The sequence below is a fragment of the Haliotis rubra genome, unplaced genomic scaffold (genome assembly GCF_003918875.1).
Source record: "Haliotis rubra isolate DU_JTF1 unplaced genomic scaffold, ASM391887v1 Scf127, whole genome shotgun sequence".
Lineage (NCBI taxonomy): Eukaryota > Metazoa > Mollusca > Gastropoda > Lepetellida > Haliotidae > Haliotis > Haliotis rubra.
This window is the reverse complement of record NW_025765192.1, coordinates 936,179-951,997: the sequence shown is the minus strand read 5'-3', so window position 1 is coordinate 951,997 and position 15,819 is coordinate 936,179. Positions and strand designations below refer to the sequence as shown.

Genomic DNA, 15,819 nt, shown 5'->3' with positions numbered 1-15,819 from the left:
CGTTACGTTGAACTAATGTTAAGATGCCAACTGGCTCGCCTTGTTACTGACTAATTACATGCATGGCTTTGCGTCCTCTGAGACACATTATGAATTGTTATATGGCAATAGGGACTGTAGTAGTTGTTTTGGCATTTGTTTAAAGGGGGGGAGGGGGCGTAGTGTAAATAGTCATTTTCTTTTTATGACGTCATCACACTAGTGTCTGACCTTTGTGTGACCTAATCGATTTTAACAGTGAGGTTTGAAACCTTAAACCCCAACCACCCTTTTGAATGAGTCCCCTTCCGGGTCAGGTGTGTGTGACCTTTAGGTTGACCTTAGTGGTCTGTGATTATTATTCAGTTATTTTATGAGTAGTATGAGTTTGATTTGCTGACTCGAGTCTGTCCTAACATTCTAAACTGGCCAAACAAAGAAACGCAAAATAAATAAAACGCAAAAATAACGTATATTCTTGATCAAAATCTAAAAATCTTTGATTCATAAAGGAGACTTACTGTTGTCAATCAATAATGCCTTTGGCAATGAGTTTGAAATTTCGTTCAGTTTTTTCCAAACATATGAACATTCACAATTTAATAAAACGCAGTCACTTGCTTACCATGTCTCCCGAACGCACCAATGTACAGCACGTGAAACATGCTTGCATTAGCAATAAAAAGGCTGGGTTTTTGTTTGATTGTCACTTGCTACTGAAGTTAGAGAAAGATCCGGAAAGATGCCCCGACTCAGCGAAGCAGAGAGGAACAAATCTGTCGGTCGTTTGGAAGCTGGTGAATCATTTTCAGCAGTAGCCATAGTGTTCAACGTGGCGCCAAGCACCTTAATGAGACTGTGGAACCGATATCAGCACCAAGGAACCACACGTGATCGACCCAGATCCGGCAGACCAATTGTAACCACCAGGGGGCAGGACCGGTACATAAGGTTACGTCATCTACGGAATCTAACCACGACTGCGTCCTCTACAGCATCCAACATTCCGGGCCTGCGTAGGATATCGGCACAGACAGTGAGGAACAGATTGCGAGAAGCAGGACTTTGGGCTCGACGTCCTGTTCGTGGGGTCATTTTGACAGCACAGCACCGTCAACGACGTCGTCAATGGCGTCAACAACGAAGTTGGCAGATTCGGCGGTGGAGGATCTTGTTCGTGTGCAGGGCAATCTCACGGCTCGGGGGTACACAGACGAGATCCTGAGACCTCACGTTCTACTCCATCACCCGGAACGCCAATGTCATTTTTCAGCATGACAACGCCCGGCCACATGCAGCTCGACACACAACAGCTTACCTTCAGGCAAACAACGTCCAGGTTGTGCCTTGGCCGTCAAAATCGCCGGATTTGAATCCTATAGAGCACCTCTGGGATGAGTTGGACCGACGTGTACGTCAACGTCAACAACAGCCGCAGACACTAGAACAATTGGCTCAAGCACTTCAGGAGGAGTGGGCCAACATTCCCCAACGTGTCATTCAGACCCTTGTTGGGTCCATGGGAAGGAGATGCAAGGCTGTTCTCGATGCCAATGGTGGGCATACGCGATACTGACCACGTTGATGACCTTGACCTTTGAATGTGACATTTCAACCCTGTTGTAATGACCCCGACTTCTGTGTTGTCCATGCTGCACATTTCCTCCTTTGTAACATTATTCATTAACATATTGAATGTTCCTTAACAATTGAACCAAAATCTTGTTTTGCGTTTCTTTTTTTGGTAGTATATATTTCATGTGGTTGTAACTCTTGACTACTTCGTGTAAGTGGGATTTTCTGATATTTACACACACACACACACACACACACACGTACACACACGTGCACACACGTTACAACAGGTATTGATCGCAAATGTCAGCAAATGACTGAAACGGTCGTAGAATATCTGGCGCGCATGTGCCCAGACTGGGAGTGTGATATAGAGTCACCTCCCTTGGCTGTAGGTGAACAACGGACATCTCTAACGTTTGTGACGTTTCGTAAAGTGACCTTTTCTAATATGCTGCAGTACTTGAATATCAACGTGGGCGATTTAAGTCTCATAGCATTGTCAAGAGCAGATTGGATACCTGACTTAAAACACCGAATTCCTGTCTGCTTCTCAATTACTATACAATTCCTGTGTTTAGAGAAGGGACACGGGGTTGTCAAGACATTCAACAGTGACAAACCCTGGACAATCGAGTGCACTGACATCATGATCGCAGATAGTTGTATTGCCTTTATCGTTTGCAAACATAGTCTTAGTATTCCAAAACAATTGATCAACTTTTCATAGATCGTATGTTGTCATTTATTTATCTAGTTCCACAAATCTGTTCTATGGAAGCGATTTTTGTTCAAACTTTCCTTTTCGAAACCACATTAGAATGTGACACGGTGCCAGGAGGACTGAAGAACACGACAGTATGAAATGTACTTTCTCCATGGTCACCTTGCCACTGATGGTAGTGTCGACATCTACAGAACACAGTGAACTGAATGTCCATCAGTTTGCTGATTCTTGGTGAAATGAATAGACCTTGGGCTCGGATAACCGACGAAGTTGTAGCTTGTGCTTGTGCTGTGCTGTGTGTGTGTGTGTGTGTGTGTGTGTGTGTGTGTGTGTGTGTGCGTTCGTGCGTGCGTGCGTGCGTGCGCGCGCTTGTGCTTTGTGTGTGTGTGTGTGTGTGTGTGTTGGGGCATTCTTACACAGAATAGTATATCTCGAGGCATTCACGGATCACATACATTGTATAAATCAATAAAGGTCGGGTAAGTACCAATTTAACTGTGTACAAACAAACACAACGTTGATCTTTTCTATAGCCTACCGTGTCGTAATTAGTCATCGGGTATCTGGACCTGTTTCTGGTGTAGCAGGACAGTTCAATTAAGTAGCAATCATTAGTTCAGATCGAGGTGGCTAAAAAGGGCAAACTGGTTCAGATCGATGTGACTCAATAGGAATGACAAGAATTCGTCAATGCAAGCTCAATACGCTGTTCATTTCTTGGATATTCCCAAAACGCACTTGGGAATAACATCTACTGATCAATAGTTCAGGCATATATACTTAGCGTCATAATTAAAAGGGTCACCCAGGTATGTCGGGAGTCAACAAATGTCATGTTGACATTGTCAGTGAGTGAGTGAGTATGGTTTTACGACGCTTCTAGCAATATTCCAGCAATATATCACGGCGATCACGGACACCAGAAATGGGCTTCAAACTTGTACTCATGTAGGGAATCGAACCCAGGTCTTCGGCGTGACGCGCGAACGCTCTTACCACTAGGCTAACCCACCGCCCCAATATAGTACGCAGACGATTCAGGCTGACATCTCTGCTGACTTGTGACATATGGTGCATTTTTCTACATTACCAAAATTGTTTACAAGAGCATTTACAAACAACTCCACCGTTGTCCTTGATCAAACCAACACTAAACAGATGTGAAGGTGGAGCCCATGTGCAGCGAATCCTGATAGACGTACACAATCTTTGGGAGTGTTTGAACGTAAAGCCCAACCCCCCTTTTGAATGAGTCCCCTTCCGGGTCAGGTGTGTGACCTTTAGGTTGACCTTAGTGGTCTGTGATTATTATTCAGTTATTTTATGAGTGGTATGAGTTTGATTTGCTGACATACTAAACTGGCCAAAGATTGTGTACGCCTATCAGGATTCGCTGCTCACGGCTCCACCATCACATCTGTTTTCGTGTTTGGTCTTCTTTCTAAATGTGGCAGTTTAGAGTCACAATGCTGAAGTTCCAGTCCAAGATGCCGTTTGCTGTAGAATATAACGCTCAGACATATGTTCCCCGCTGCCTTTTTGTACACATAAGTACCATTAAGGTAAACGTCCGACATGCATCACTTTACTCCCCCGTCAGGCATCCGTGCCGTGCTATAGGGGATTTACTGTTCAAAATGCCGTTAAAACAGACTCACTCACTCACTCAAATGCTGACATTCCCGTGTAATCGTTTTTTCTGAGACTAAAGAACATCCGTTTTGTGTCTATTATCGCATCGACAGTTGTGTCAACGCGTGGTGTATGCGTCGACTGGGGAATTAGCTCATAATTAATACAATACGTTGACAAGACGAAGGAATACGTTGAGTTCAAACTTCTTTAGTACATGACAAACAAATACACAAGCGAGCGGAGTACCTGCTCAACCCCAGGGCGTGTCCTACGAGCGGCATTCTCCTGCTCGTGGTCGTTCCTACAGACAGTCGGAATACTGGACTCGTACTCTGTTTTTCTTCCTTCCGTATAGACGTGAGCATAGTAAGTATATATACAGTTTTTGACAACAATGGACAGGCGACGATTCAAAATGGACAATTAGAAAAACAATAGCACTTCCTTGACCAGTTGATGTGATGGCAGACACGGCCAAGGGCAATGGCCAATAAGGGTTTTAAATGTCATATACAGTAATTAATTGCCTGACATGTCAATGTACAATGCGGAAGTGATAAGGATTACATAGAATACAGATTAGCGTCACATAAATAATTACAATAAACTCTCACATGTCTTGACTACATAGGTTTTTATTTTTTTAAATATTTGGACGATGGCTGTCCTGAATTAGTCCCTATAACAGTTGTAAAACATTTCACAAACGTAGAATTATAGAGAATACTTAATGATGTCCCGTGTAATACCATATTTATAAAACGAGTGAATGGTTTGGTATCTAACGAGCGAACTATGGTATTACACGGGACATCGTTCAGCATTTTATGTATTACACATCCAACATTAGCAAAATAATATCTCAGAATTCAACTAACAGAACGAATGCAGTACGCCGTCGTAACAGGGGTCACGCGTATGAATACATTTCATGTATGATTGTCAGCATTAGTCTATTTAATTTGGAATTTTTAAAATAAACAAGGGGGGTATGAAAAAAGGGACCAAATGACTTCAACAAAGATATTATTTATTTTATATAAATGCTGTTACACGCAATCGCGCAAATAACAGTTGAATATCGCGACTTCAAGATATGTTGTGAATGACAGCCGACCTTTTGTTTTGATCACGTTACTTTGGTCACGTGACCAAGTGCAAATAATTCCGGCAGCAAGCACTGCCTGTGTGACGCAACGCCCCTCGTTACGGCCCAAGTGATCACAGCCCTCCGAACAGGTACATGAAGTCGGAAACCTGTAATCTAACGAAATATTGTTCGTAGACGTGATAAGCACAATTTGGAAGCGGCGATGCATACTGTACAAGGTATGAATCCGTTCATGTTATGTATGGAAATTCACAGATCATTTGATGTTGATCTCCGTAATAGCTAATGTGTAAAATACTTAGAGTATATATTTTCAATGAGCGTACCACTGGATAAATATGCCCCGTTAAAATGTGAACTGACGACTCGCCAATCTCGGCAGCCTAAGCTCCTTACAGCGATAAGGCGTCGGGTAATGTATATATATTAACAATGAATTTGGACCTACTAATGCACAGAACTTAAGGCGTGGTGGGGTAGCCTAATGGTTAAAGCGTTCGCCGAAGACCCAGGTTCGTTTCCCATATGGGTACAATGTGCAAAGCCCATTTCTGGTGTCATCGAATATTGCTAAAAGAGACGTAAAACCGCACGCATGCGCGCACTCGCTCGCAAAATATATACAAACACAAATTAGGCCCAGAGATCGCCTTTCCAGCTCCCCTGTAATGTCCCCTTACATACCACAGGTAAGTAGGAACATGATTGGTATACGGGCAATGACGCTGGTCCGATAACACATTAACGTAGAAACCAACGTGGATCTATATGTAAGCGAATCATCTTGACTAGCTTCTCTGGGTGAATAACACATGAATATGCATCTCCTTGACTACCAGTTCTTGTGTAAAAAACAATTCTAAGGATGGCTTACGGCGGAACAGATCACATATTGATATGTGGGGTTTTCTTTCTGAAAGATAACAAGGTGACAAGTCGATATAAATATTCTCGTATTCTATTCATTCAGCATGTGCTGGCAGTGCATCTGCGGAAGTCTCTCCAGAACACGTTACAATAAAGAACCAATAATTGCATATACCTTTGTTCCTTGGATCATGTTCCCTGATATTTCAATGGACATTGTCCCAATGCAAGGCTAGTATCAAACGTTGGATTTAAAACTCGGATGACATAATGGGCGTTAAAGAAGATATCGTTAATGATTCAAATCTTAATTCCTCCTTCACAGTGGCTTCCTTTGCAGCAGCCGTCTCAAGGGCACGTCGTATATCCTATCCTTGTTGAATGGTTATTTTTTGGCGAGTTGAATAAAAAGGTAACAAAGCATCGACAGTTTAGTTCTCTGTTCAAAGTCTTCGTACTGTATAGCAGGAAAACATCTGCTACAAATATACAGGCATTGTTAACGAAGAGGTCGTGGTACACACAATGAAGATATTCATAAAAACACAATTTATTCAGCAAGAGTATGTACGTATATACATCACCTTAGATGCATTATTATGCATCTTTCACTTTGTAATTACGGGGACGGTGGTATAGTCTAATGGTTAAAGCGTCCGCTCGTCACGCTGAAGACCCGGGTTTGATTCCCCATATGGGTACAATGTGTGAAGCCCATTTCTGGTGTCCCCGCCGTGATATTGCTGGAATATTGCTAAATGCGGCGTAAAACCATACTCATTCACTCACTCACTCGTAATTACATATGTGTAACAAGGAAAATATATTAATCTTCATAAGGAAAAACAAGTTGAAACATGAATGATCTAAACAAGCCTCTATGTCTGCAGGGATCGCTGTTCGGTAACAACTCTTGGATCCATCATACCTGGTTCCCACGATCTGACATAGCTTTTCCTTGACCACATTTGACGTTTGTAACACCTCCGAGGCTCCTGAGACAACACGAGGCGTAGTGTCGTACAAAGAATGGCTGTTCTATTTACAACTTGTAGGGCAGGGCAACCAGTCAGCACACAGCTTGGAGAGTCCGACAGAGGCTACCACAGGAAGGCGGCGAAGTGACATTTGGGCAGTAGAGGGGCTAGATTGACTGTTCAGTTCATCCCTTCAAGTCCCTGGCTTGCCTTTCTTTTGGTCTGTCCGCGCTCTTCACGCTGTCTGCCGGCTCTGCCCAGTTTGCCAGTCCTGCCTGCTTTAAATGGCAGATGAACAGAACAACAACCTGCTCATGTCAGCACTTTCCATGGACATAATCTGCTGAGCTTGACATGTCCGACAAGTGTGCATGAAAAATAGTGTCATACGTTTTACCAATCTATCCAACGTAATGAACTTGTCACTGCCAGCTATAATGGTCATATGAACAATGAGATTTTCGATGTCAATGAAGTTCTCGCCTTCTCAAAACCGCCATTTTGTTGATATCGCCAAGACTGAGCCACATTTGTAACTCTCATACTGACTGGTGCTAGGTCCAGTAGCGCAGCCGATGGAATCAAGGGCGGGTACTTTGAGATTGCGAGAACCATGACAATGGGTCCAATGTTTCGGAAGGTTTACTGAGAGACGATAGATATATATTGGCATCTTCATAACGTCAAACATCGTCGTGTCGGAGTTCAAGGGACTTCTCCTGTTATTCGAGTATTAGTTATGACTAATGACAGAACTGTTAGATCGACACATCAAAGTTCCACGCAAGGGTGTTTGATTGTTATTCGAGAATTAATTATGACTAATGACACAAGTGTTAGTTCGACACATCCAAGTTCCACGCAAATCTGTTTGACTGTTTTATTCAAACAGTACACTAATGAACACGTGTTAGTATTTGTGGTTAAGACCACGAGAAATCAACAATAAATGCACCTTTTGTACTGCCAAGCCCACAACAAAGACGAGTTAACCAGACCAAGGCAATATAAATGCCAAGCATCAATGAACTAGGTTCTTTCAGTGTACTTACTTGTTTCTCGTACATGCACATAATACAATGTGATATAACAGTGACAAAACCGGTATCTCCCAGCTAACAATTTCACGTTGTCACAACGTTGCCACAACGTTATGCTTTCGTTGTTACGTTATTCTGTGGACTACCATTTACGTTGTGATACGTGATTTTTACGTCGCCACAAGGTTAAAGTTATTTAATGCTAACGTATTTTACGTTGTCGTAACGTTCTATTCAGCGTTAATAGTAGAATAGTGAACAGCACATAAAAAACAAAGTAGAAATTCACTTCAATGTTTATTCGTCAATTTGCATGTTGTTTTGGTCGTGTGTTTTCTGAAGCTGTAGCAGAATAGTGAATAAAGAATCTCAAAGTGAAAAGTTGTACAGACTATCGTGACATCAAGTTATAAGAAACGTTGTTATCACGTTGTGAGGAGCCAAAAGCATAACGTTTCCTCAACGTAAATTTGCAACGTTGTGATTACGTTGACATAACGTTATGAAATGACGTAATACTAACGTTGTGACAACGTTGTGTCATGACGTGACCAATCTACAAACTTCCCACAACGTTGTGTGTTAGCTGGGTAAGTTGTGTTTACAGCCATCTGTCCTTTCATATGAAGTTCAAACACGCCATCCTCTGCTTCTCGTATGACGTACAGTTCAGTCATTTGAGATATGGCATTTAGTATTAAATAATACGCCTCGTTATGTATTATTATAAGAAGGGTGTTTAGGGAACAGGCTTCACTGTTGCTATGTTTCATTTAAGTAGCCTGGAGACCAGTAAACATTTACATGCCCTCAGTGTTCACGGTTGAAGGGAAGGTGGCAAGAACAGCGCAGTGTTCATAAGCTATAACGTCATGAAAACTATAAAGCTATAACGTTATGACATAATATGGAACTTCGCCACACATAAAACGTTTTGGTTGTCATTCCTGTGCCAAGGGTTTTATCATGTATACAAATTAGCATATGCTCATACCCTGATGACAGTTAAACAGACATGTATGGAGATGTTATCGTTATATTTACAGTGCTAATCATAGAAATATAAGTGATATGTTCTTTAGCACCGCCAAAATAGGGAATTGTGCTCTTTGTCACATAGTTTAAGTTTAAGTTGGACTTAGAACATGAAGTATGTCAGATGAGAAAAGACAAACATATTCAAAGATTGTGTGTGGTTAATAGTAACTTACTGCTTGATTTGCCAGAGTATGTAAGCTCCGTTACTGAAATGTTCGTTACAAGGGTATTCGAAACTATGGCTTGTGAAGTTCTGATACCATTTTTTCAATTATCACATGACTTGATGATGTTTCTTGAATTGAGAGAACCGCCACAGACTTAAAATTGAGAGTCATCTGAAATAGAAAGTAACGATGTAACGAACATTTCATTTCTAACTAAAACCTTGTCACCATCACTTACTGTTTATTCACGTTTCGGAGTTTACAAAGTAATGTCACTCTGTATTTGATAGGACAGACTTACACTTGGGCAATAAAAACATTATCATAACATCAATAACAACCACAAGGAACATTTCATCCTAGTAAGGGGTATCTCTATCGCTTCGATTGGCTTGACATTGAGCTACAGTTATATCATTTCCAGAATTTATGTTGTTAGTCTCATGTTAGATATTTAGTACACTATCATTACTTGAATTTTTTATTATTATTATAAGATATTTATATAGAGCTCATATCCACGCAACTAGTGCATGCTCAGGGCGCTGGTATATTTTCCCTCGATCATTGGATGTCAATCACAATGGCACATCGTATCATCAATCTCAACTCCCTGGGGAGTATACAACTCTTGCTGCCACAAGGCTCACCGAGTTACTGTGGCCCTCTCATCCTAACGAGGTACCTATTCACTGCTGGGTGGACTGGAAATGTATACCGATTACCCCAAAACGATTGAATGATAATAAGTACATTTGAAAATTGTTTAGTTTTCTGCCTTTAAACAATTACAATCTAAGCAAATAATGTCGATTTTTAGTTTGGAATAACGAATAGCGCCATACAAGCTGATTAATTCTTTATATTATTGTTTTCATTTTTCAGTATGTTGAAATATGTCCAGTTTAAATCTATTTGAGGATAAGACAGTGTTTCTGAAGACATGACGTTGCCTAAAATGTTAGTTACTTATATAATGGTTTATATCTAGTGGTTGGAAAACTATCAAACCATGTTTCCTCCTTAGATTACCCGTGAAGATCCGGGTTAAAATATTGATCTTCAGTAACCCATGCTTGTCGTAAGAGGCGACTAACGAGATCGGGTGGTCAGGCTCGCTGACTTGGTTGACACATGTCATCGGTTCTCAATTGCGCAGATTGATGCTCATGCTGTTGATCACTGGATCGATTATTTAAAGACCGCCGCCATATAGCTGGAATGTTGCTGAGTGCGGCGTAAAACAAAACTCACTCACTCACTCCTCCTTAAATAGATGTCACATGTGTTTTATGATTGAACTTTCAGACGCTTTGAAAGTATTTGTCACTTCATGGCATTTTGTTTCATGTGTATCCTGCGTTCCTGAAGTATGTTCTATCCTGCAGCGTACTTGCTGGGGATGAGTTAGTCTACCTTGCAAGAACACAGTTACAATGTTAAGGAAACATGTACTCCCAGGCTTGGTAATAAGGGCCATGACTGCTTTCTAGGTGCGTGTTTTCACCGGTTTAGGTGGTTATAACGAACATTTCAGTGTTAGGATTCTCTAATAGTGTACCTATCTTGTTAGCACGTTATATTTTCAAAACCTTTCAATTCTTGTTGAATTCCCATTGGTGTTAAGCAGCCCAATGTATTACCATGGCAAAATATATGATTTCAATTACAACTTGATAAATTGTGAGCCATTTGCACCCCGTTATTGAGAGAGAGCGCAATAAAACTGTAGATATGGTACTGTGAAAGTGCATGGTTCATATACGAATCTAGTAAAATAGTAATGAAAAAGGGTCCCCGAAAAAGGTTTCAATAAAACAATGAGAGAATTGTGAATCGTACAAATCTAAAAGAACTGACCTAAAATAGGTATTCACATTGTAGACATAGATGGCGGATTCCTTAAGGAAAAACGTCACTGTCTAACTGATGTTCCACAACCTTGTACTGTTGTACGATTGCAAAACCTATCCTCAAAAGGCTCTGTTGACTGTTGACTGTTGTTAAACCTATACTCCCTAAAAGCTGTAGGTTGATGTAAACGGAACCACAGGTCTAGGCCCTCGTGTCTTTGCGAGGATTAAAGATTAATATTTTTCAGATGACCCCCGACTCGAAATGCTTCACAGTACAATACATGTCATATAGTGGGGTGTTCTTCTGAAAATAAAAACCAACAAATCCCAACCTGTAATTATCGCAAAGACACGAGGGCCTGTGCATGGAATCTGATAATACGCCTTGGATTGTTGTATCCTTTCAAAAGTAAACAGTAAACGGTACATATTATTGTAAAATTGCATATCCCCAACACATGTTACGTAATGTTTTGTTATGCACTTGTAAAACCAAAATTAGTAAATACTACAGACTGTGGAACATCTGGAAAACCAAAACTCTTCTTTACTGTACATGAATTTTACAAAACCGGAATACAGTAAACGCTATCGATTGTTATACATTTGCAAAACCCAGACACCCTAAACGCTTTCGTTTGCTGTGCATTTGCAAAACCCGAAAACAGTAAACGCTTCCGATTGTTGTACATTTGCAAAACCCGAACAGAGTAAGCGCCACTGACAGTTGTATATTTGCAAAACCCGAACTCTACCAAAATAATTAATATAATGCCTAACGCCCCCTTGATAATAATAACGCCCAGAGGTGGGTCCTCGTCAGAACGAATGCTGGTCAAAAGATACGAGCTGATGGGTCCCGTAGTCTGATCCAGACTCGATGGTGCTTGGCTGCCGTCATATGTCAGGAATACTGCTGAATACAGTGTTAACAACAACGGATGAAAGAACACGCACCCACTTAAATCATTAAAACACACACTTTTTGTCTAACTGGTTATTTGTGTGGTCCGTCTATGTATTTTTCTGTGTCGTCCATCCGTCCTTCCGATTGTTGTAGCCTTTTACGGCGAACCCTTTGTTCGGCTGACGATAAGTTTGAGTAAAATGTATTAAAATTCGATGCAATGATAGCGATCGGTAGAGCCAACAGTAAAATACCAGACAATGCACACATAATTCCTACAATGTATCCCGTCCATGACTGGGGGTAGTAGTCGCCATATCCAACAGTCGTCATGGTAACAACTGCCCACCATACCGCAACTGGGATGTTCTCAAACGCGTCCGAGTTGGTTGATACTTCCGCGAAGTAAACAAGAGTTGCGAAAATAACAACAGCCATTGTCATTGAAACCAGTAGGAGACCGAAGGCTTCCATACTCGCCGACAGCGTGAACAATAGTAGCTTGACTCCTTTCGACGTTTTACCTATGTGGAATACTCTCAGGATGTTGAGACAAAACAACGCTCTCATGACGGTGTGGCCAACTTGCGCATGCTCAATAGCCGGCACGTGATCCAGAATCACAGAGCACCACATAATGACAGTTAACACCAGGTCCATCACGTTGAGGAGACTCTTGAAAAACGATCGCTTCGAGGGACTCAAAAGCAAACGGAGTAAAAATTCAAGTGTAAAGAAGAGAAGACATATTAGGTCAATGAAGTAGATTTCTGCGTTCATTTCCGTGTTCAGGAGCATATTCAAGATGGAGGAGCTGTTCCAGTCCGGATCTAGATGTTCCATGGGCATGCGCAACTCTGGGGACATGCTGAGACAGGCGGTGACGACGGCAACAGACACCATTATTATGTAGACGCTGAACCACAACTGAAACAAGTAAAACGTATCATGTTATGTCATAGTGAATACACGATCTACTTCTCAATATGTTTAGGAATTAACGTTCTCTGTGCTTCGTGCAGATTTTCAAAAGAGTCGCTTATTATTCATAATCATTTCATAGTCGACGAGAAACAACTGTGAATTCCGAAGAAACGTCGTCCATTAATATCCGAACGTAAAAAAATAGGGTGTGTCGGCATCATTTCATGTAACGTCATTTAGTCATCAATATTCAGACTTTTGCTTACTTTGTGATAGAGTGAGTGAGTTTAGTTTTACGCCGCTTTTAGCAATGTTCCAGCAAAATTTACGGCGGGGACCAGAAATCGGCTTCACACATTGCACCCATGGGGAATCGAACCCGGGTCTCAGGCTTGACGAACGAACGCTTTATCCACTAGGATACCCCATCTTCTTCGTAATACAGAGTGGGATAGTTTTAGAGGCAATATATCAAGAATGTGATACAGATAACACAATAGGAAAAGCAAATGGCTATTAAGGTCCGCGATCCGACCCACTTAACAACATAAATATTCATTTGATCTCGAAACTCTACGAATTCTTTACAAATTTTATAATACGTCCGATTTTTACGCATTTACACCCTAACAGGAATACTCAATCTTCATTAATGCTCAGTTTGTTTCGAAGGTTGTAGCGCAAATGCATATTCATAAATGGTACGTGGAAAAGACAATAAGATAAACGGAGAATGAATTAAATCAAATATACCTAAGGGAAATGACTGTCCAGTTTGAATATCTACTGGCTGAAAAATCTAATGTGCTTCATATAAAGTTTAAAAGAGATATACATCTATTCTGAAATTAAATATTCCATTTTTTCTTATATCTTCTTGAAGACATCTCATTGAATTAATGTAAACGTTCGTGTGTTTGTTGGGGACACACACACACACACACACACACAAGCATTGTTCAGTTTCAAAACAGCTGTGTTTAGCTGTAAAAGATCAGGGATCTAGGTGGTGGTAGCAAATATTCAACGCCGATGGCCTGCTGCAAACAGGAAGAGTGCACACGGAAGTTCTAAACTATTAAAAATTCACCGAAACATATCTTTTGGAAATGTTACAGCAGGGCATAAATAACTCGGTGTCAGTCGCCCACGTATGACGTCACGTGAACAAGACAGCATATATTCGGTTGATGCATGTGCGGAATACTCGCAGCTCGGATCTCACGGTTGAGATCAGACAGAGACAGAAACGTCGTCATATGAGCGAAATATTCTCAAGCACGACGTTAAACCTAATTTCACCTCACCTGAATTGTGTGAGATGTATATTATATTATTATATATATTGTTACAGGGTGTCGTTTAACGATCTAAAATCCCACCAAAATAAACAACCTCACCCCCTAGCAGAGTGTTGGTAATCTTTGCCTCACGTTGACCCTGCTATACTAATGTCGATATAATTTGTTGACGAGAAACACACAAACAATGTAGCCACGAAGATGAACTTAAGCTTCTGGTATATCGATGTTTTTACATTCATTCAGTGTTGGTTACATAGCCACTGATATAAATTAGAAATCTTAGAAGCCAGAGAAAATGTACTACTATATGCAGTACGGAATCAGATTCAGAAAGTCAACCTATCCACAAGACAGCTTGTCGAGCAATATACCAGCACGCCTAGACACGTCCCTGAATATATATTATTCTGATAGTAACAAATGAACCCATTTAAATTGAAAATGGACCCGAGAGAGTTGGGGGATTCAGAACCTTCATTTAAGGTTGCAGCATGGTATGGAGGACTAGGCATTAGAGAAAATAATGTGATTCCGGAACTGTGAGACAGACTACACCACGCCCTGCTCTTGGTGTTAGCATTTCGCAACTTTTGGCGTGAATTTGAGAAAGCAATTTTTAAGCTAATGATTAACATTGAATGATATAAAAGTTCAGATGCTTTGCAATGAATGTGACACTACCAGACACATTGTGAGTCCTTATCATAGCAATATATTGTATCTATACAAGCAACTGTCATATTTGCATCATCTAGACCCCAGTTTCATAAATGTATTCCGTTTTTAAACTTTAGGATTACACGTGTGGAAACCTGAAATGTAATGTAACAAGGTCTGATTATATCATCCTTACCATTGTGCATGTTCAGCATCATTTGTTGTCACTGAAGCGGTTAAATTCCTCACAAGCAAATATACGACAACATCAGCAGTGATACGGAATGGATGTGTGTAAACTTACAGGGTACGAATAACAAACAAAACCTACGTTGTGATCCTGCCATGGTTTGCAACACATCGCAAGCCAATTGCCATTTAATGGTTATAGCATATACACCGATTGTAGCTTACGCATAAATACATTCTTAACAAAACTGATGGCGTTTCAGGAGGACATTCTTTTGATATTCCCCAGACTAGTTACAAAATTGAGAAATACGAAAGAGAAAAATATCCTATCCATATTTATAAGTCATCTCTGCTGAAAGTAGAATCCATCCTACGAATCGGATTATATATTAGATGGAAACTTGCGCGATACACACAGAACAGTCATGCATATGAAGCATTCAGTTGCTGTGTTTACTGTGAATGTGCATTTCGCAATGTATCGTACAGCCAATCTGACAGTTCTCGTGTACGTCTCAACAGAAATGGAAACCTTGACAAAACGTATTTGTATAGTCTGATGCTCTGTGAGGGACACTCGGCATGGTCATCGACTGACTGACTGACTGAGTTTGGTTTTACGCCGCTTATAGCAATATTCCAGCAACATCACGGCGGGGGACACCAGAAATGGGCTTCACACATTGTGCCCATGTGGGGATTCGAACCCGGGTTAGCCTTTGCATTTCTTTTTGACGGGTAAGATACTCTCACTGATAGAGAGTCATAAATACTTGCTAATGATCATCTAGTCGGAGCGGTACAATAGTGTCTTCATGACAGTGAAAGATTTGTAGTTTCTATTTTCTTATTAAAAGCACTGA

At 40.9% G+C, this 15,819-nt stretch overlaps 2 protein-coding genes across 2 annotated transcripts in view; one reads left to right on the top strand and one right to left on the bottom strand.

Annotated features, from left to right (window-relative positions):
- Positions 1 to 721: 721 nt before the first annotated feature.
- LOC124266660 lies at positions 722 to 1,555 on the top strand. The gene is made up of 2 exons (XM_046701461.1): positions 722 to 1,015; positions 1,253 to 1,555. Exons 1-2 carry the CDS (start codon positions 722 to 724, stop codon positions 1,553 to 1,555), a joined length of 597 nt encoding a protein of 198 aa, XP_046557417.1.
- A 9,947-nt stretch (positions 1,556 to 11,502) lies between these two features.
- The window catches only part of LOC124266627 (potassium voltage-gated channel subfamily C member 3-like), a 28,722-nt gene continuing 24,405 nt past the window's right edge, over positions 11,503 to 15,819 (bottom strand). Inside the window, exon 2 of the mRNA XM_046701427.1 lies at positions 11,503 to 12,806. Coding sequence (XP_046557383.1) covers positions 11,970 to 12,806 — 837 coding nt within the window. The 3' untranslated portion in view covers positions 11,503 to 11,969. The remainder of the gene's footprint in view (positions 12,807 to 15,819) is intronic.